The sequence below is a fragment of the Candidozyma auris genome, chromosome 6, assembly GCF_003013715.1.
Source record: "Candidozyma auris chromosome 6, complete sequence".
Classification (NCBI taxonomy): domain Eukaryota; kingdom Fungi; phylum Ascomycota; class Pichiomycetes; order Serinales; family Metschnikowiaceae; genus Candidozyma; species Candidozyma auris.
The window spans coordinates 232,198-252,978 of record NC_072817.1 but is presented as its reverse complement, the minus strand read 5'-3'; the positions used below and the strand labels follow the sequence as shown (position 1 = coordinate 252,978).

The 20,781-nt window shown below is 48.1% G+C and overlaps 6 protein-coding genes across 6 annotated transcripts; 3 read left to right on the top strand and 3 right to left on the bottom strand. All coding sequences in view use genetic code 12, as the record gives it.

The window, feature by feature from the left end:
- Positions 1-377: 377 nt before the first annotated feature.
- On the top strand, positions 378-2,225 carry CJI96_0004802 (ATP-dependent RNA helicase; the record flags this gene model as incomplete). The annotated part of the gene is made up of 1 exon (XM_029033880.2): positions 378-2,225. One exon carries the CDS (start codon positions 378-380, stop codon positions 2,223-2,225), a length of 1,848 nt encoding a protein of 615 aa, XP_028891443.2.
- A 33-nt stretch (positions 2,226-2,258) lies between these two features.
- Positions 2,259-3,866, bottom strand: CJI96_0004801 (SUN domain-containing protein; the record flags this gene model as incomplete). The annotated part of the gene is made up of 1 exon (XM_029033879.2): positions 2,259-3,866. One exon carries the CDS (start codon positions 3,864-3,866, stop codon positions 2,259-2,261), a length of 1,608 nt encoding a protein of 535 aa, XP_028891442.2.
- Positions 3,867-4,602: 736 nt separating this feature from the next.
- Positions 4,603-5,709, bottom strand: CJI96_0004800 (cysteine synthase A; the record flags this gene model as incomplete). The annotated part of the gene is made up of 1 exon (XM_029037442.2): positions 4,603-5,709. The coding sequence occupies one exon, from the start codon at positions 5,707-5,709 to the stop codon at positions 4,603-4,605; it is 1,107 nt and encodes a 368-aa protein (XP_028888498.2).
- Positions 5,710-9,822: 4,113 nt separating this feature from the next.
- CJI96_0004799 (C2H2-type zinc finger protein) lies at positions 9,823-10,590 on the top strand (the record flags this gene model as incomplete). Its single annotated transcript, XM_029037443.2, has 1 exon — positions 9,823-10,590. One exon carries the CDS (start codon positions 9,823-9,825, stop codon positions 10,588-10,590), a length of 768 nt encoding a protein of 255 aa, XP_028888499.2.
- Positions 10,591-15,638: 5,048 nt separating this feature from the next.
- On the top strand, positions 15,639-19,433 carry CJI96_0004798 (uncharacterized protein; the record flags this gene model as incomplete). Its single annotated transcript, XM_029037444.2, has 1 exon — positions 15,639-19,433. One exon carries the CDS (start codon positions 15,639-15,641, stop codon positions 19,431-19,433), a length of 3,795 nt encoding a protein of 1,264 aa, XP_028888500.2.
- A 75-nt stretch (positions 19,434-19,508) lies between these two features.
- On the bottom strand, positions 19,509-20,447 carry PIR32 (Pir32p; the record flags this gene model as incomplete). Its single annotated transcript, XM_029037445.2, has 1 exon — positions 19,509-20,447. The coding sequence occupies one exon, from the start codon at positions 20,445-20,447 to the stop codon at positions 19,509-19,511; it is 939 nt and encodes a 312-aa protein (XP_028888501.2).
- Between the last annotated feature and the right edge of the window lie 334 nt (positions 20,448-20,781).

The window sequence follows — 20,781 nt, the reverse complement described above, 5'->3', positions numbered from 1 at the left end:
AGAAGTGCAAAATAGAATTCAGCTAATATCCATAAGATGTCATGGATAACTAATTATCTAGCGGTCAATCAACGTGACTTCGAGGTTTTGTTCATTAAATGATCTATGGACTGTCTCGTTTGGTCTAATACTACTTAGTGCACACTCCAACTAAACAAGAAAATACCACCCACGGAGAAAAGACAGCAACCGGGCCATTAGTTTCTCTGCAATTGATTCAATCAGGCCTCTGTATTCTCCCATCACCATATCATATAGTCTGTCTATTAGAATGCCTCTCTATCTAACTACATCTGGGAGTGTGTACATCATCGAAGCTCATCGTGGAGCTATTGAAAAAAAGGTGGGCGTACTTTCATAGACTTTTCAGCAAACTGATGCTTTTTTCTTGTATCCCTTTGAAAGCATCTATACGAGTATTGCCGCCGGCAATATCTATACGATGTTTTGCCTCGGCTTTGGCGGCTCCTACCCGCTATAAAGACCTCAAGCAGATATACAAGTCTCCAGAGCTCTTACAATACAACGATAAGGAGATCACCGTGGAGCAGCTTGGTGGGATTCACGCCTTTGATCCCAAGATCTCTGGTGCTTTCAAAAAGCTTGGTTATGAACTGCTCACGCCCGTCCAAGCTCGCTCCATCGTGCCCATGATGGTAGAGGAGAATGGTGTGGTTTGCAGAGCTAAGACTGGCACTGGTAAGACAATGGCGTTCGTGATACCTACGGTCCAAAACGCCTTGGACTATTATTTCGAGACAAAAAGAGGCTATGGTAAAGTCCATTCCTTGATCATCGCTCCTACTAGAGATTTGGCGTTGCAAATCAAGGACGAGTACGAGAAACTCTTGCTGAAGGACAGGGCCTTGTCAAAAATCAGAGTGAGGCTTTGTATCGGTGGCAAGTCGGACTCGTTCACATATGCGCCATCTATTATGGTGGCCACTCCAGGACGTTTAGAGGCCAACTTGAGAAACCCTCGTTTCTCGGCCCTTTTCTCTGATTTGAAGTATAGAGTATATGACGAAGCAGACAGATTGTTGGATCAAGGTTTCGAAGAAAGCTTAATTAATATCGACACCATGCTTAGAGAGGCCCGGGTGAAGGCGCTCAATCCTACCACAAAAATGAGGTCTGTGCTCTTCAGTGCTACTGTTGATAAGAGAGTCGACGAGTTTGCCAGGAACACAATGGGAGACGACTACCGCTACATTAATTGCGTGCCTGAGGATGAGCCTGAGGCCCACGAAAACATTCACCAAACATTGGTCAAAACGAAGAACTCTTACGAATCCCATGTGGCTGCGTTCACCGACATTTTCCGCAACTTGGCTACCAAGCCCAACTACAAGGCCATTATGTTCGTTCCTACTGTCAGCGGCACTGACTATTTGTACGGGATCTTGCGTGGTGGCGCAAATGCTGGTCTTATAGACAGAGACACCATGAGATCGAGCAGAACATCCATTCTCAAGCTTCACGGACAGATCTCCCAGGGAAAGAGAGACAAGGCTACTACAGAATTTAGAACTTGCAAATCTGGTGTTTTGGTCTGTACGGATGTAGCAACTAGAGGTATGGATTTCAAAAACGTCACCGATGTAATCCAGATCTGTCCTAGTTCCGAAGTTGCTGATTATGTCCACAAGGTCGGCAGAACAGCCAGAGCTGGTACATCTGGTAATGCCACCCTCTATTTGTCCAAGTCTGAACTACCTTACGTTCGCTATTTGCAGAAAGAGAGAGGTATCAAATTCTCGAAAGAGGTGGAATACGAAACCATGTCAGAGGACGCTCCTGAGTTCGAAAAGATCAGAATTTACGAGGATGAGACTGAGGATTACATTCGCAGTTATCTAGGATTTGCTCGTGGTATAATATCGTCTTACCGCTTGAAGATGGAGGATGCCATTGCAAACATCCTGAACTTGTACAGATCCTTGATAAAGGATCCTAACGCTAAGATTGAAATCTCAAGAAAAATGTTCTTGCAAATGGGTCTTAGAGATCCACGTGGCGAGTACTTCAATGTTCCTGGCGGAGTTCCTCGTTTGGGCGGCAAAGACGATCGCAAGGGAGGATTCAAGGGCAACTTCAAGAAGCGAGGCAATAACTTTGGATATCGTCAATCCAATTATCAGTCGTCTGGAAAGTTCACAGACCGTATAGACAAGCGCTACAATGATAGAAACTCTAAAAGGACCTTCGACTCTAGGTTCTATTAGATTGAGACATAGGCTCATGTACATAGTTAATAATTAGGCCATTCTGGAATGGAAACGAGGTTTTCTTGGGGTTACCGGGTAAGTCTTCCTTTTCTTTACCCGTGGCCTTTTTTTCGTATTAACCTGTTCCTCAAGGATAAATTCCCGGGCGATGATGACGTAAGATAGTAAAACGAAAATGAGCAAAGTATCGACAATAACTACCTTTCGCTGAAAGCTTAGATCGGAGGCCAACGCTTGATTTTTGCGTGTCAAATCACCCAACACGTTTCGTAGAGCCTGCTCTTGCTTCTCAAGAAGAGCATTGGATTGGTGATGATTTGTCTCGAAGGCGTTCTGGAGATGATGCACCTGTGCGATGACCGTATGGTTGAATCTCTGCAATAACTTATTGAGTTTAAGAGCGTGACGTTTCTCGAGATTGGCGAAGGCGTCTGAAAGTAGCTTGCTTTGCTCCTCAATGTATAGTAGCGATAACGTAGCGTTCGATTCGAGGAGCGAGAGGCGCTTCACTATGTTCTTGAATATGGACTCTTGTGTTGTTTTGGTCGTAGAGGTCGACTCTATTGGTATAGATGACGTATTTGCCTGGATGTCGCAATAGTCACTGGAGTTATTTATATCCCGTAAGAATTCGTGTAGAGCCAAGTATGGCGAAAGGGCTTTGCAGCCCTCGTCATCGTCAGCATACTCAAAGAGCACATTCACAGAAGTAGCTTCTGGCTGAAGAACCGGCTTCAGCACCTCAGGGCTATCCTTCTTGACTTCCTCCATCATTGTAGTGCCATGAACCCTCACAACAGAAATTGGGCAGTAGAACTCATCGCCATAATGGCTCAAGATCTCAATTTTGAGGTAGCGAGCCCAGATAAGTGGGTTCTCTATATCAAATACCTGAGTGTCTCTAATATTGTGAGCCTCCACCTCCCCCAAGACGTGCCAATTAGTTGAAGGAAATACGTCTGAGACAGAGAAGCGAACTTTGCGAAACATAGAGCTGAAGAGCTCGAAGTTGGCCATCACCACTGAGCTCACAAGGATGTCCTGACAGAGCTCAATTACCACAAACTTGTTTGGAGTGGCACACTTATTCAAAAGGTACGAGTCCTTCACTTCGCTCAAGATCGCTGAGGCCCCCTTTGCATCACTATTTGTCTTCACCACCGTTGCTGCACAGTCACCCGAGGCATAGTTAAACTTATCCTTATACGTTTTGCCCTGGTCCTCGAGCAAATCGACCTCCACATTGTCCAGCGACGCGGACTCGTATTTGTAAGTCTCTAGAGCGTGTCCAACACTGGTACTTAACGATGTAGATGGGGACTCGTGTCTGGACGAATTCGAACGCTCTTCGGCTTCAAGTTGTTTCTGCTTCTTCCACTCTTCAAATGAGAGAAAATGGCAATCGTCAGAGAAATTGCCCACTCCATCTTCCTCAATGTCGATGTCTGGAATGACAAGGGTGGACTGCGAATTGAAGTAGGTGCTCACGACGCTGGAAATCGCAGAAGTCGAAAATGATGTTGACGATGTGGAAATTGATGTGCCCACAGAAATAGACGTCAGAGCTGACGGCTGTAGAACAATCTCTTCAGCATACACTAGCGCTAGTAGTGCCCAATTCCTCCAGTGCCGTATCATGAGATCGTAATGCTGTGCTTTAAGATTTTATAGGTTTCCAGGCTTTGGAGAGAAGATGATCATCAAGTAAAGATTTACAATAAATAGAAATCTGCTTTAGCAACAAATGTGTGATTCCCTCCTTTTGGCTATCTCATTGTGGGAGAAGAATACTAACAGCACCACCAGTGCGGGTCCTGCTGCACGCGAAAACGAAGCGCTGCAGGCCATGCAGAAAGAATCCTCCAGGGTTTCGTTCGGTGCAGGCGCCGTGAAATTCGTGATGGGAAAAGTGGGCTTAACGCAAAAATGGGGTCAGGCATCGGATCAATTAGACCGGTCAAACTCATTCGTGCTAAGCCCTGCTGGGCCCTACGCTGCGCCAGGGTGACATAAGAGAGGGCTTGCCCGAGCAAGGAAAAAAGTCAGACCGCATCGAAGCAGAGGTGCTAGCAACACCCTATTTTCATGCGCCGAAATCACACGATTGTCATTATGCGGAGTGGAAGGGCACGTTTCCGCAGTAGTGCGCGTAACAAGGTGGATACGATGCCAACAAAGATGAATAAGAGAGGCCACGCAGGAAACCCTGCGCTGGCAACTGCAGCACCCGAGGTGCCATCACGCACCTTGCATAGGGTGCTCCTTGCAGCACAAGACCGCGCCGCACGCGACGCAAGGAAATGCGTGCTCCATGACGTGAGGAAGGCAGAGCCTGCCAAGCCACCAGGGAAAAATGACGTTTATTAAAGATGGTCTATGGAAGAACAGCGTACTTGTGTAAGTGTTCTGGAATCGCCTCCCAAAGACCCTTGCTTTTGAGCCACTCTTGTGAGAACATCCGGTCTGAGTACTTGTGGCAACTGTCGCACAAGACCGTAACCACATTGGCTCCTTCAGGCAACGTCTGGGCCACTTCCATGGCCGCAACTACATTGAGTGCAGACGTGCCGCCAACATAGATCCCTTCTTCGTCAAGCAATCTGTAGAGCATGGCGATGGATTTTTCATCAGAGATCTGAATCGCCTCGTCCAAAAGGTCGATTTCCGGTTTTAAGTTGTCGGTGACACGACCCTGGCCAATGCCCTCAGTGAACGAAGACCCTCCTCTCACAATCTCCTTGCCGTTGCTACGGATGTACGAGTACAAAACCGATCCCGGAGGGTCGGCCAATACACACTTGACTTTGTCGCTCATCAGCTTGAGGTAGCGAGTCACACCTGCAAATGTGCCTCCAGTGCCCGTGGAACACGTCCATGCATCGACTTTCCCATCCAATTGAGCCCAGATCTCGGGCCCCGTGCCTTCGATGTGGGCTTGCCTGTTGGCAATATTGTCGAACTGGTTGGTCCATACCGCGTTCTCAAGGCTCTCTGCGTGTCTTTTGGCCTGGTGGTTGTAGTTCTGAGGGTTGTCGTACGCCACAGCAGGCACAGGGTACACTTCAGCACCCAAAAGACGCAAGGTCTCAATCTTACTCTTCGACTGGGTGTTGGGCATGTATATCACACACTTGTACCCTCTCAGACGACACACATGAGCTAAGCCAATCCCAGTGTTTCCAGCGGTTCCTTCGACGATGGTTCCGCCAGGTTTAATCAAACCCTTGGCTTCAGCATCGTCCAAGATGAACCTTGCAGCACGGTCCTTGATGGACCCGCCAGGGTTCATGAATTCTGCCTTGCCGTAGATATTCCTACCTACCGAGTCAGAAATCCGGGGTAAGCGAATCAAGGGCGTGTTTCCGATCGCCTCGGAAAAGCCATTGGCGACAAGGGGAACAAAAGGCGCCTTGAACGGCTCCGGGTTGGTGGTGATCCGAAGGGTCCTCACGAAGCAAAGTCCACTTCTGACGGTTTTCATTGCTGGTAGGTTGCTGAAGAAGAGAGATTTGCAAGGTAATTGATCGCGTAAGGTCACATGACGGCTATCACGTGGCGCCATATTCAATAAAAGGGCCGAAGGGACCCGACGAACAAAAACCACCAAGGAGCAGAATGTCAATAAATTCCAATCAACATCCGTAATTAAATGGTACTGAATTATGCGTTTCCTATTCGAGGACCCGGGCACGGGGCGCTTTGTGCATAGTTGGCTGCGAAAACCAGGCAGGCTTCAGCGTCAGCAGAAAACCCCCAAGAATTCTGTAGAAGCAGGCCTCCAGGACCCAGTCTCCTCCAACCGTATCCGCTATGCAACCGAGAATTGGGCGACAGGTAACCGACGCTGAGAGTTCAGGGAAGGACGGTTTTGGTGCAGGACACCCATCTACTATAGTAACCACCCGAGTCAGTTGACACGAGGCACTTCACCCAATTGAGCAAAATCAGCGCCTCCATCGTGGTCCCAGACCCACCACCAGAAAGGGAAACTTCTATTTCCTTGTCTACGGAGAAATTCTCCTCCAACCTAGAATCGGGAGCGGAGGTGCAGCAGCCACGCAAGCTTTGCAGCACACGCCGCTCTCTCAAGGCCTGTTTCAGGTCTCTTTCGAGAACCAGGCAGCTCGTGTGTGTGCGGCACCGTGAAAGCTCAAGTGATTGGAAGGGCCCCTTTTTTGTGAGTGCTATGTTGGCCGGGGGTATCGGATAAACTGCCACAGAAAAAGAGGACGTATGCTGCTGATGTGAATTAGCCGCCGAGCGCGATGAAGAGGAGAAAAAGGAGAGGGTTACGGCGGCATCACCCTAGAAGCAAGAGGCAACTGGAGGGTTCTGTATTTTTTTTTTAAAATGGTATGGATTTTGGATGGCTGCTGGAGTAGCAATTCAAGTGGCTATTTCGGACTCCTGCCGGCCTGCAGGGAGCAAGGGCCATCTTCAGAAAACAATGTGTTTCTCCAGAGGCACAAATACAGGTGGTGTTGTTTGAAATTAGGTTTGTTAAAGAAGTTGCCTTGCTCGTTTCCCCATGCTTTAAAAAGTCATTTTATTTTTTTATTCTTTTATAGTTTTTTTTTTTTCTTATGTTTTCTGTGTCACCACCAAGTCTCTTCTCGCTTACCAGCTATGCGGTGCAGTGCAAGGCAGATCACAAGACAAAGAATTTTAAAGAGGCTCTCTCAAGCAGGAGGCTCGGGAATGGGTACCGAGGTTAGACTCCTTCGGAAGCCGTGCACTAATTCCAGGGTTAGAATCGCTAGCAGTCTCCATAGGTGAAATTCGAGCTGACAGCATGAAGCCTTTCCTTTGCCTTTCCTCCTCTTCCATTTTGCGCTCGGTTCCCACGCATGCCCTAACGCGAACCTCTTTCACGCATGCAGCCACCTCTGATTTCACCTACCCGCTTTTTACCCAAAAAAAATTCCAAGAGAAATCGTAGATGGTACCATGCTTGTTGGAGGAACGGCGTAGGCGAGAGAAAGCTTTCAGAACTCTACATTTAAGGAGTTGGCCGGTGCCTAACCTAGCCTCAACTCACGGTTGGCCGTAACCATCTGCCGACGATGTACTTCGCTTAAACACAAAAAAAAAGGCCCATGCCGTAAACGTTGATGGAAATCCACGGCCGCTTCTGCGGCTTGGTGAAATTGACGGTGAAATAGCAAGCTCAGCTGTAGAAAAATAGCTTCTACAGATTTTCCAGCACCCAATCTTTCATTCCCTCCCCCCGCTTCGAAACGAACTTGTTTTGCGCAATTACGAAGTTAACATGGTGAGTTTCACCGCCTTTGTCACTCACCTGAGTCCCATGCACATGTATGGACCGCGGAGCCGGGAGGGTTAGTTCCCGACCCCTAGGAGTTTACGGCTGGAGATATGGTGGTACTGCTGGCCAAGCTTCCACAGACCGAGGACCCATTTATCGTCGTGGGCGTTCCCAGGTAGGTCCAGTGATTGATGAAAAGAGTTGTTTCAATGTCTAATTTCTTATTGTTCTCGCTAGACTAGCTGTGATTTCCATGTGCGCTCTCAACATTGTTCACTAGCCACTACTCTCTTCTCTCTCTCACTACTCTCTATCTCTGAGGGAAGCTCTTGCACAACTTCCAACGAGGGCGTCGAATTGCGCTCTTGTTGCTCGAGGAATTCTGACAAAACGCCGCTTCCCATTTGCTTGTGTTCTCGCGTGGTGTCGCCCTTTATGCTGGAAACAGTGCCAAACCCGACGAGCAACATGGTACATAGCATTAGACAAGAAAGGTCCCGCGTCTCACGATAGGAAGCGATACATTGGAAGGTTTTGTTCTTTGGGATCTCACTGCGTCCTGCTAACTTCCACCCATTGCCTTTGTGGATGGTGTCTTTCTACCAAATGGGGATACCAATCAAAGTAGCGCTCATGGCCACCCCACCAACACAACCTACTAGGACGGACACAAGGCCTAAAGGATCATTAAAACGAGGAGCTTGCGATTCCGCTTTCTGGGACTTATTCCTCGTTTCGACTAGAAACAGCCGCACTTCCACCAACACCCGCTTTGGGCGTGAGACACCTCCCTGAGAGAGAAAAAATTCTGCCCTTACAAAAACCCTGAGACCCTTGCAAACCGCCTAGCGCCACCTGGCAACAGCGGCCAGCCGTGGCTGACAACGGTGACGTAAGTATGTTCAGAATAATATTTGGCATCAGCTCACCTTGACTACGCAACCGTTCTGTAATAAACAGCCCCAGAGGACCAAAGTGAGGTGAGAGCGAGAGGCACTGCGCGGCTAAAGGGGAAACGGGGGAAATAATAAATCCCAGCAACAGAGGGTTGTGGTGAATGTTTCGGCGATAACGAGGAGGGAACCAGCAACAGTGGGGAGAGGCTGAAGGGGATCGCAAGAAAGCACAGAGAGAAAGAGAGAGAGATAGAAGGAGGGTGGGAACAGTGAGATAGGGCGATCGCCGGCTTGGCTGCAGGAGGGACGAAGGAAGGAGGAGACTGGGGGCAGGATTTTTGACATGTACTTAAGGAAGCAAGTAAAGAAGAAACTGAGGAGAGGGCCGGGAAAAGAACATGCGAGCCCGCCAGAGGTGCAGACACGTAACTTCGAAACAGAATGGACGGGTATGCGCCCTGCACATAAGGGGGGTTGTTTGGCGCCGCTGGCCTCCTTGACAATAGCAAACAACAATCGCACGCGCCATGCAGTTGTGTGCATCCTGGCATTGATGCACCATGCACCGCAACGCACCACCACGCGCCGCACACGCACACCCACATACTATACCAGTCTCACCCTTCACGCTTGGCGGGTCCTCAGTCAAAAGAAACTCTTCCTCACTGCAAGGAAGGTAAAATCCTCGTCCCACGCCGCTTAACCATATATAGCTGGTCGAATCTCCCACACTATCTTTCAGGGCCACCTCTGCCTCCTCGCATTTCGTTTCTTTTGTCTTGTTGCCTTGAGCATCGCTCCACGCCCCACGCTCCTGTGTCCTTGTCATTTGCGGTACCTGTGGTGCAACCTTCCAGATAATAAAAGAACGTACATCCGGTTCAAATAGCCAGGATTCCCCAGATTCCAGAAATAAAATAGTTTAAAATCAATTCACCCTTTTCTTTCCTCAGTTTTCAAAGAAAGTTGGGTGTTGCAAACTCGTTCTGGAAGTCAATTTCCAAATCACCACCACATCTTCCTACCTCTCAAGTGCCAGCCAGCTTACGAGTGCCCGTCTGCTTGTCAGCTCCTTCTGTTCCAGCGAGTGCCCTTTATTTTCGCAGTGCGTCGCTACTACTTAAACCCTGGATCGGGCCCTGTTACCAGTTCCAGTGGGCACTATTTAAACCCACCTCCCAGTTGACAACCACCACTATACAGTGAAGTGCAATACTACTTCCACGTCTCCAGAAGTGACAATCCCACAATCGCTACCTCCCCTTCTGTTAGGTCACTTTTTGCACTCTTTTTTTGTTTTATTTTTTAAACCTGTTTCACCCTTGTTTTTTTTGCCTGGTTCCATCTCCTTCGTCTGGCATCTGTTAGTGCATCTTCCCCAGCCCACACAGAACCCTTCTGCTCCTTTGCCACATTGACGGATAAAAAACATATGTTTGTGACAAGACTCAACCAGGGCCCCAGGCTACCGCTGTTCTCGGAGCTCATGTCGTCGATCGGGCCTGATTTGGAGCCCCATCTCCACTATCACCAGAGTCTTCTGCACCAGCACCAGCATCGTTTCCACCAGCCGACCCAGTATTTCCAGCTGACGCTACCGCTGGCGCTATCTTCGCTGCTGCAACCGCACCAACAACAACAACAACATCAACATCATCAACAACAACTACAACATCATCACCAGCAATACTCCATGCCCCAGCGACCTCTGAGTGTGCCCAGCCAACCACTCCTCTCCCTTCATGATGGCCAAGTGCTGCCCACATCGCCGTTGAACGACCACTCGATGCAACAACGTCCCGACATCGCCCCTCTACCTCCTCAGCAGGTGCCTTATCAGAACATTGCTTCGCAGCCAATGTACCTAGGGGACTCGTCGGTGGAGTCGAGCCTGGCCACGGCCACGCCGGCGTCGACGTCAGCGTCGACGTCCAACCTGGGAAGTTCCATGAGCTCTGTGAGTTCTGTGTGCTCGTACTCGTCCACAGAGCCTCGGCTCAGCAAGCGCAAGCACGCTTGCAAAACGTGTGGCCGTCTGTTCACTACACTGGGCCACTTGGCTCGTCATTTCCGGACCCACACGGGAGAGAGAAAACACGTTTGTCCGTGGGCCGACTGTGGTGCCCGGTTTGCCCGCCAGGATAATTGCATGCAACACTACAAGACTCATCTCAACGGGAAGAATCGTCGAAGCCGCTGAATAAATAAAGCAAAAAAAAAAATCAAATTACTTCCCATGGTCCTAGCAAAAATTAAATGGAGGTTACCAAGGGCTGTGCCCATATAGCATGAAGATACGATATGACGAAGAGAGAAATAGACGAAACAAAATTGTAGAGCCACAGAGAGACAGAGGGCTGCCAACAAGGCAAAACCCAAAATTGTACCTCGGCACGGCAAGTGGTACCGTGATGCACATCGTCAACCTTAATTATACTCCTAGAGGGGTCCGCAAGGCTGGAGAATCCACCCACAAAGGAAATCGACGCCCAAGTAGGCGCCCAGCTTGCAACTACAGCTACTTCACAGCAAGCATTGAGGTTCCGCTTCGTCGCTGGTGCTAAGGTCGAAGGTTGATAGTGCACCACAGCTACCCATCCAACACCTCTGCAAGGCGGCTCGATCCAACTAGGTTTTGGCGGTGAGGGATTTTTCTCGTCTACCAGTAGTCTAATCTTATTGGGTAGAAGAGACCACCGGATAATATAATAGGCAATTTTGGAGACCGTTTTGGATCGAGTAGACTTCGAAAGAGATGCTGCTAGAGGAAAATTGCATTCTTTTTCTATTTTTTTTTTTTTTTATTGTTATTATTGTACTTTCGTCTCCGGCACCGCCTCACATTGCCACGATTGAAGCTGAGGGCTTTCTATTTTCTTGCAAATTTTTACTTAGTCAATATTAACACATCCAGCACCGAGCACAGCGGGTATTGAAGCACGGTCCACGGATTGTGTTCGTAGCCCACGACTAATTGAGAGCCGTGCGGTAAAGGGGAACCTAGTTGATACCGGCCCCGGAAGAAAAAAAAAATAACATGTCAAGATGCAAGAGGCTTTTGTCAGATAGCAGTACCTAGTGTAGTGTTTAGCGAGATATCACCTTCGCAGCCTACTGAGGGCGCCAGCGCCAGGGTTCACATGAACCTACAGGAGGCCTTAATACAAACCTTAAACCTTAATACCAGAAAGCCAGTGTCCAAAGTCTGAGTGCCCCCACAGGACCCCCGAAATCCGAAGGACCCCCAACCCACTTGCCGGTCGATGGCCCTGACTCACGGCGGCTAATCACAGGGAAGCTGCCAGGGCCCAGGACGTCAGTGGGAGCGCAGATAAAAAAAAAGGAGCAAAAAGAAAAAAACAATGTGGAACGGGCAATGGAAGTGATCCACAAAACATGGCAAAAAAAAATCGAAATCAGTTGCAATACTCCCTCTGCTTTCATCTATCTAGCGTCCCACTGAGCCTCTGCCTCTGCCTCAGTCTCTGCCTTAGCGGCGCGAGATCTATCTCCCATCACCCTAGCGCTTCTAACCGCACTGGACCCTGGCGAGACACAAAGACGAAAACAAAGGCGCCAGCGCTGCTAACCGCAAAGCCTACGTACATTGTAGGTGACCAGCAAATGCAATGATCTAAAGAAATATCCTAAAAGTGGCAGAACACGGTAAATCGCTAGGTAAGGCGGCGGTGGTAGGGCGGTGGTGCCGCCGGGGGCTCAGGCCTCCGCAGGGAGACCCGGGACCCTTTGCGCAAGGGCTGGCGGCGGCAAACAGGGCAGGCAAGTGGCACAAACGCTGGCATGAGCAAGCCCAAGGGTGTCAAAGGCTGCGAATCGGCAATTACGAAAAAGAAGAGGGAAGAAGGGAGAGAAATAAAAGGAGTCGAAAGAGACTTGTAGAGAAGGAAGACGAAATCGAGCAAATTGAAATAAAGGAAAAAAAGTTAGAAGAAGCGCTACTTGTTGGCAGACGGTTTCATATCAGTTGCCGGCGCCGAAGGGGCCACACCTGCGCTGCCTGCCGCCTGGTGGCTCCCCTGCCGCCATTGTGCCCTGGGGCCACTCGCAACCAGTGCCTCGAGGCGTGGGTGCAAATAGGCACCTGCGGCCCTGCCCAAACGGTCTTCCCGACAGCGCTCAGTGGTGGAACCACTATCGATGTAGCGTTGTAGTGTTGATGCCAAAGTTTGGCAATGACTGAGCTCCATCTTGGTTATGGTTCTGGTAATAGATAGTAACGGTGATAGTTGTGACGCCAGTATTGGCACTGGCCGTGGCCCAGTGCAGGGCTCCAGCGAACAATGGCTCTGCTGGTTGTGAGCGTTAGACAGCCTACCTGTGGCCTCTTCCCAGGGTCTACTATTGACGGAGGGCAGCAGAGATTTTCAAGTTCTAGCAAGATTCGCATGATTCGCATGATTGGCGCTGGCTTGTACTGGACTCAATTGTGTGCTGTGGCTTCCGCCGTTTAGGATAGAAATCGGCGGCCTTCGCTGTAGGCGGGTTCCGGATTTGCACTTGTTATCATTGTTCGGCAAGAGTTCGTCAACAGAGCTGGCACAAGCACCGCAGGTGAAATTCTCCTGGGCTGTGGGGCCAAGTTTTCTTCTGGTTTTTGCAAGTCTGGTGATGCTGTGACCTTGAGGGAACAGTGAAGTTACAGTTGAGGGACAAGTTCCGAGACAAGTTGAGGGACTGTTGAACGGTGGGCTGTAATGTTTTGACTTTAATTTTTTGATCCTATTTTTACTTTTCCTTTCGGTCTTTGTTATACTGTACCCCGGCAAAACCGGTGACTATTTGTGTGGGGTTTCGCTGAGGTCATGTAGAGACAAATTATTATTTGGCTCGCTGTATACTCCACAGCGCTCTTAAGGACCATGTGAGAGACACCATCACCAATGCGGAAAGAGTGACGACAATTTTGGGCTGGGATATTAGCGTCGACTTTCCGAAGCTGCTTGGATAATTGCCAGGGAGGTGGCTGAAGATTCAAGGTGGCTTTTTTCTTCACGTTTAGACGACTCAGTGGCGTTGCACGGAGAAATCGGCCATTCAGTGAATGCCCCGATCGCCAAATAAATGGGTAGAGGATTTTGGGCAGTAGGGGAATTTGGGCAGTGGGGAATGCCCAAGGCGTTAAGCAGTGTAGAGCCATAATATGAAATTTAGGAGTGGATCATGTAAAAGCTAAAAAAGAGAGGGACGATAGGTACCCTGTTTAGAAGAAGACAAAGACCAAAAATTCAGCAGTCTGTGATGTAGAAAAATTCACGCTTTGTAATGTGTAGAATGATTGTATGGGTTGCTCACTCGATGAAGCTGCCAGGTAAATTGCGTACCACAATAAAGTAGATGTTTCTACACTAACAACCGAACGGGTTGGGTCAAAAAAGCATCACAGAGCGATAGCTTTTGCCTGGCTATTTCTGGAGCTTTTCAGGAGATTCTTCACGGGTAGCTATTAAAAGGAGAACGACCACTGATACTATTAAATTGGAGTAGAGCAACACCATGACGTCAAGTGCCCAAAAGCTAATGCAATTAAGTCGAACTGAGCTTGTATACGTGAAATAGTTTTGACTGCTTGACCAAAGGATTAAAGCTCTGGAGTGGAACAAAACTTACCACATATTCCACAATAACCGCTTCAGTGGCCATGTAGACATAGTGAGTGTTTGTTCGCAACCTAGGATCAAGACCAACAAAAACAACAGATAAGTGCTTTAGATAACAAGGAGAGCAAGTTCTAAAGTATAAATCAAAACACAGGCAACAGAAAGAGTCGAAAGGAAGATGACCTTGAACTCAGAGCACGTACAGAATGATTGAACAAAGATATCTTAAACGATTATCATCACCCGGTGAAGTGCTCGGGCCATCCTAAAAGGGATTTCCTTGAATGACGCACTTTGAACTCTGGTGATAAAGTGACCTCGGTTACGCCAAAATGACAAACATCAACTGCTAGCAATGCACATCTAGGGTGCCCAAAACAAAGCAAAAAAGGTCCATGTAATTCTGGAAGTGCAACTATAAAAGACTGTGTGAGATCTCCAAGTACGATAGAGTCAGCATTAAATAACTCCGTCTGTATCTCTCCTAAAACGCCAGCTGATAACCCCACTTTGTAAGTGGAAAATAGTCTTTCCACCCATGTCAGTTTAGAGCCACGCTTTTATAGACGATTAGTCAATTGGCCTAGCGTTAGTCTACATAATACCACTATCTGAGCGAAATCAGCTAATGGCCTTAAACACAGCCGATGGCTCCAACTTGCACCACATGGCATCTTTTTTGCAGCCAATTGCGTTGAACCACCGCAACTACCACCATTTGCTACAGCGCAAAAACCAATGATCAAAGCCAAACAGAAGGTGATGATCCCAAACGCAAAAAGGTTATTGGGAAGAGTCTTTTCAATGGCCTTCTAAGTGTCACAGAGCCAAAAGTGGGTGTGAACGTGGCTATGAGAATTCGCCAGTGTGAAGATTATTGGATCGCAGTCTCGAGTTCCAAGAAAATTACGGGCTTTGTTGACAGATCAAGGTGCTGTTTTGTGTTGTGCTAGCAGTGTTAATGTATTAGGTTTTCTTATTGCTCATGCAAAATTCCGTTGGCCCATAGTTCTCGACGGAATTTAGCCTCGCGGCTGAAACACTTATAACGAGATCCCCCAACTCACAGCCAACGTACTGGAACGAGATTGTAGAATGCCACAACGCTTGTCAAACCCAAGAAGTAGAGAATATCCATGCTAGATCCATCAATCTTCTCTTTCTTTGTTGCTCAAGGCTGATGGGTGCAAAAAAAAGAAACAAATGCGTAATGCGCTCTCGAACGGTTTTTTTGCGCTTTCTGGGTGCAAAATACCTAGCGCCAGAGAAGTTCCCATTATTCCCACGGAACAAAAGGAACAAAAGCCCAATACGAGATGCTTGCTTCTTCGTCTAGGCCCGTTATCGTACACCAGTCTCGTTCTCGTTCATCTTGCCTGTTGCATGGACATGTGCACCTGCTTCCCTCGCTTAGCGTTCTCTCGCTTTGTTGGAGGCATCGGAACGGAATTTTTTTCACGCCTACGTCTCTTATTAATTCTCTTTGTGAGAAGTCACCCACCTCTTATATAAGACTGCTGCCGGCCAGACATCTTTTCAATTCATAACCCAATAATTCTCTAGTTGCTAGTTTCTAGCTTATCTGATCATCTGCATTTGCTTCTACTGCTGATCATATTTATTACCCTCAATGTCTGAGATCGCTGGCTCTCAGACCTTATTCGTGCCTGAGCACGAAAGGGTGTCTCTTGACGTGAACAATCTTGCCGTGACGGTAAAGTCGAAGGACGTGGAGTGTGGGCAGGTGACCATCTTGGATCGGGTGTCGTTTGAGTTGCCCAAAAACAACATCATGGCCATCATGGGCGGCTCGGGAGCAGGCAAGACCACGCTTCTTAATGTGCTTGCGCAGAGGTTGAACGTTAACCAGGCTACCATGAGCTTCTCTGGATGCATAGACTACGACAGAGAAAGCAAGAGTGCCATCACCACTGCTTACATGCAGCAAGAAGATGTATTCTTGCCGGGCCTTACGCTTAGAGAGACCTTGTTGTACCAGGCCGAGCTTCGGATTCCCATGGTGTCTCAGTACGAACGAGTCGAGCTCGTGGACTCGCTTTTGCAGCTTTTGCAGTTGTCTCATAGGTCCAATGAGATTGTTAAGTCATTCACTAACCACATCAATCTCTCCGGAGGTGAGCAGAGAAGAACCTCGTTGGCCATCCAGCTTCTTAACAAGCCTGCATTGCTTTTCCTTGATGAGCCTACTACGGGGCTTGACACTACCTCGGCATTGACTTTGGTCAAGATCTTGAGAACACTTGCCTCTCCTCAAATCGGTATCACCATCATCCTTTCCATCCACCAGCCCAGGCTGGAGATAGCTGCCTTGTTTGATAAGCTCTGCGTGCTTGCCCGTGGAGGCCGTTTGATTTTTTGCGACGCCTTGGCCGATGCCAGTGGCTACTTCCGGAGACTTCACGAGAAGAATGTCGTTGAAAAGATCGAGGATGAAGACCCTTTCGCCACTTTTAACGCTCTCATGACCATGTCAGTCAAACTGACTCGTTCTGCAAGCGAAGAGGCAAGAACTTCCCGTATCGTCGACAGCCTTGTGGAGCTGTGGCGTCATGAGCATTCCAAAGAGTACTCGTTGACTCAGGAGCAAGAGGAAGCGAGGTTCAAGGATAACATGAAGGCATTCGATGCTGCACAACCTCTCCCAATTTGGAAGGAAGTGTACGTCCTTACTAGAAGAACCTTCAAGCTTTCATACAGAGACCGAACATCGCTTCTTGCACTCAACGGCATGTCACTTATGTTGGCAATCATTCTTGGCTGGGTATTCTACAAGCCCAAGGCGGATTTAGCAGGTATAAGATCGCTTACATCATGTCTCTATGTTGTGATTGAGGTATTGGGTTTCTACCCCTTGCTCATGGAACTCGAAAGATTGTGGGCACACGACGGTGTATTCTTCTTTAAAGAATATAAAGAAGGCTGTGTGAGTATACCTGGCTTCGTAATTTCCAGAAGATTAGGTAAGCTCTTGCTCGAGGATATTCCGGTGTCTTTCTTGTTTTGTGTGGTTACATATTTCATGTGGGGTTTGAGACTAGGTGACAATTTCAACGATTCTAACGACGCCTCATACTTTGGTATATTCTTTGCCATTGGCTTCCTTGTGACTGCAATTTCTTTCACCACAGGCTTTCTTTGCTTTACCTTGGGCACAGACTTCTCAATTTCTGCTTTGATTTCAAACGCTTTCTACCAGCTCCAAAACTCCGGCTGTGGTTACTTCGTGAACGCTGCTACCATGCCAGTCTACGTTCGTTGGGTGAAATATCTTGCTTACTTTTGGTATGCCTTTGGTGCTCTTACTGCTAATCAGTACACTAATTGGGAAGGTGACTGTCCATTTCCTGCTGGAGACGAAAGATGTTCCGAGTACTCTGGTGATTACCAGCTCAACGTCTTGGGCTTTCCAAGGAACTGGATTGGTGAGCCCATTGGTATCCTTGTTGCGTGGTACATGGGCTTCAATATTTTATCTGCTATTTGTCTCTCGTTCAGAAACTATGATATGGCCGTGGCTAAGAAAAAGAAGAACAGAATCGGTGGTGATGACGAAGACGAGAAAAAATTGCAGGACTTGTCCAGTGAGTTCACCGATGACAAGGAGCGTGTTGAGAAGGAGAGTGTGTCCATCAATGTCAAGAAGATCACTTTGTCGGTAAAAGTCAGAGAGTCACGTTCGCTTCTCGCCAAGAGAGTCAATAGAGTTTTGCTCGATGACGTTACTGCCGATTTCAAAGCCAATGCCGTCAATGTCATCATGGGTCCTTCTGGAGGTGGAAAGACTACCTTCCTCAACTTCCTTGCCGATCGTTTGCCGAAGACATCGACCTTTTCTAGAGGTGGCAATATCTATCTTAACAATGCTGTTGAGGTTTCTCCTTCTGAGTTCTCCAATATTGCGGCGTATGTCACACAGCACGACAACTTGTTGATTCCTCAGTTAACAGTTCGTGAGACCCTCTACTACCAAGCCAAGTTGCGTTTACCCGTTGAAGAGCATTGCAGGATTCCTTCGATCATCACCTTGCTTTTGAGACAAACTGGCTTGGTGGACTGTGCGGACACTCCAATTGGTTCTGCCACCGTGAAAGGCATTTCAGGCGGTGAGAAGCGTCGTGTTTCTATTGCCATTCAGCTTTTGGGAAAACCTAAGATTTTGTTTCTTGATGAGCCCACCTCTGGATTGGACACCGCTACCTCGAAGTCGATCCTCACACTTTTGCATGAGTTGGCAGAGCAAGGTACCACAATCATTCTGACCATTCACCAACCCAGCAAGGAGATGTTCTGGCAATTTGACTCTATGGTGTTGCTTGCACGTGGTGGATTTGTTGTTTACAATGGTGACGTCAATGGTATGCCACAATATTTCGAGAAGTTAGGTTATGCTTGCCCTACTACAGTTAACTTCGCTGACCATGTGTTGGACGTTGTGTCGAAGAACCCTGAAGAGTCCAAGGATGAGGCTATGGCTAGAGTGAACCTCATGATCCAAAACTGGAAAAAGATTGAGGTTGCCAATGAAAAAAACAGTGTTCTCACCAACGATTTGGATCTTTCCAGGTACCGTCCGAAATCCGTGCCTACGTGGGTTGCTTTTAAGACCGTGCTTCATAGAACAACTATTGTCTCCTTACGTTCTGTTGATGTTATGTTTGCACGTGTGTTCCAAGTGTGTGCATTGGGTGCTATCTACGCCATCTTCTTTGCTCCCTTGAAGAATAACGTTCAAGGTATCAGTGACAGGCTCGGTCTTACTCAAAGTGTGATCAATCTTTACTTCTGCGGCTTGCTCAACAACTTGGGTATCTACCCTTACCAAAGAGATCTCTTCCATCAAGAGTATAAGGACTCAGCCAATAATGTATTTGTGTTCCAGAGCGCATACTTGCTTGTTGAGCTTCCATTCGAGTTTGCTCCTGCTCTTTTTTTCTCCGTGTTGGTCGTCTTTGGCATTGGGCTTCCAAGAGAGGCAGGCATGTTCTTTGCCATGCTCCTCACATCTACGGTCATCATCAACTGTGGTGACTCTTTGGGTATTATTTGCAACAGTGTGTTTGAGCATTTGGGCTTGGCCACCAACATCTTGGTCAATCTTGCCATGGTTGCCATTTTCATGGCCGGTACCATGTCATTGCATATGCCACCATTTTTCAAAGCATGGAATTACCTCAATCCTACAAAGTATGCTGTACAGATTACGACCAACTTGGCATTCCCTGGCCAGCACTTTGCGTGTGGTAATGCACCAGACTGTTCTCTCAATAGTGGTGACGCTGTTCTTGACTATTACGGGCTTGATGCCAAGGTGGGCAATGCCATTGGTGCTTTAGTAGGGTGTATTGTTATTTACCGTCTCATTGCCGTGGCTTCTTGCTACGTCAGAGTTCGGTGGTTCGTATAGAAAGGTTTATTGGGATATACAGACTGATAATAGATATTAATAATGGAGTGATTAGAAGGTAGAATATCGAGCAAACTAGAAGTTATCATCGCAAGGGCCTTCGATCCTAACGACTTCCAAGTGCACTGGGAAGCATTCGTCGTGAATTGGGCTGTCGTAGGTTTTGTGAAAGTCCCCAGCCAGACACTGGTAGAACGTGGTTCTATCGCCCAAGCACAAGAGGCTGTCTTTGGAGACCAGCCAACCTGCAGCATAAATGGCACCGTACTGGGGCACCGGACCGTCAAACTGGAACTGGTGGTTTGACACAATGCTCCCGATTCTGTCGAGGTGGTCGGTCAAGATCCCACCGTTCAAGTGCATCACAAGCGTGCCGTCGTCAGAGCAACTGCTGTATTTCACCGGGTATTTGAATGCCTGCAACGCCCTTTTTTTGACGCCATGGCCACGTTTTTTCAAGGCAACATCCGGTACAACATGAACTTGGAAGCCGTCAACGTTGCCGTTGGCGTTCTTGTCGTAGTCGGAATCGTAGTCTGAGTCTGAATGCTCACAGTCAGCATCATCACTAACATCATAATCGTGTTCCAACCGCCACAGCTCATCGAACCAATTTTTTTCCTCGCAGTCAGGACCCTTCAACTCCCAAGGTTCGTCATCGTCATCGTTATCGTCATCGTCGTCCTCCTGGGAATCTTCGTTCATCCAGTACTCTGCACGTAAAGCCTGGCCCTCTTTCATCTGGTGGATGTCTGCCCACTTCGCCTCAAACTCTTCCTTTACGTCTGGCACCCACAAAGGCGGCTCTTCCAACAGCGGTTCCTCCCATTGACCTTTTTCGTTGCGCTGGAAGGGTACCGTGACTATTCCAACAGGGAAGGGAAGCGACGAGACGGCGCCATCGGGTTTTTGGGCCCAGGGTTTGAGTTTGGCCCAGTCACCGCCTGAAGCGGGGTCCCAGACAGCTAGAACCAGAGAAGTGAAGAAGGAGGTTAAGAGAGATTTGATCAACATTGGTGGTGGTTGTGGTGTTGGTAGTAGCAGAAAGAGGTACGATTGCATTTTGCAGCCATTTTCGCACCTCCATCTACGAATGCAAGAGGTGAGAGAGCCCTGCAAATCGAAGTGTAGTTCACAAGTGTATTGAAGGAAAAGTGGAGATTAATCCTCACTAAGAGCCACCAGGGATCTTTTACTAAAGCTTACTTTGGTTGTGTAGGAGGCAAGTCTCTTGGTTGCTTCTCTTATTGCCTTTCGCAGCCATGCCTGAGAGCTGTAGGTTGCCCAATTCCCCTCAATTCACTATGCAAAGATCCCAACTTTAGAAGAGTTCCGCTCAGTTGTTCCC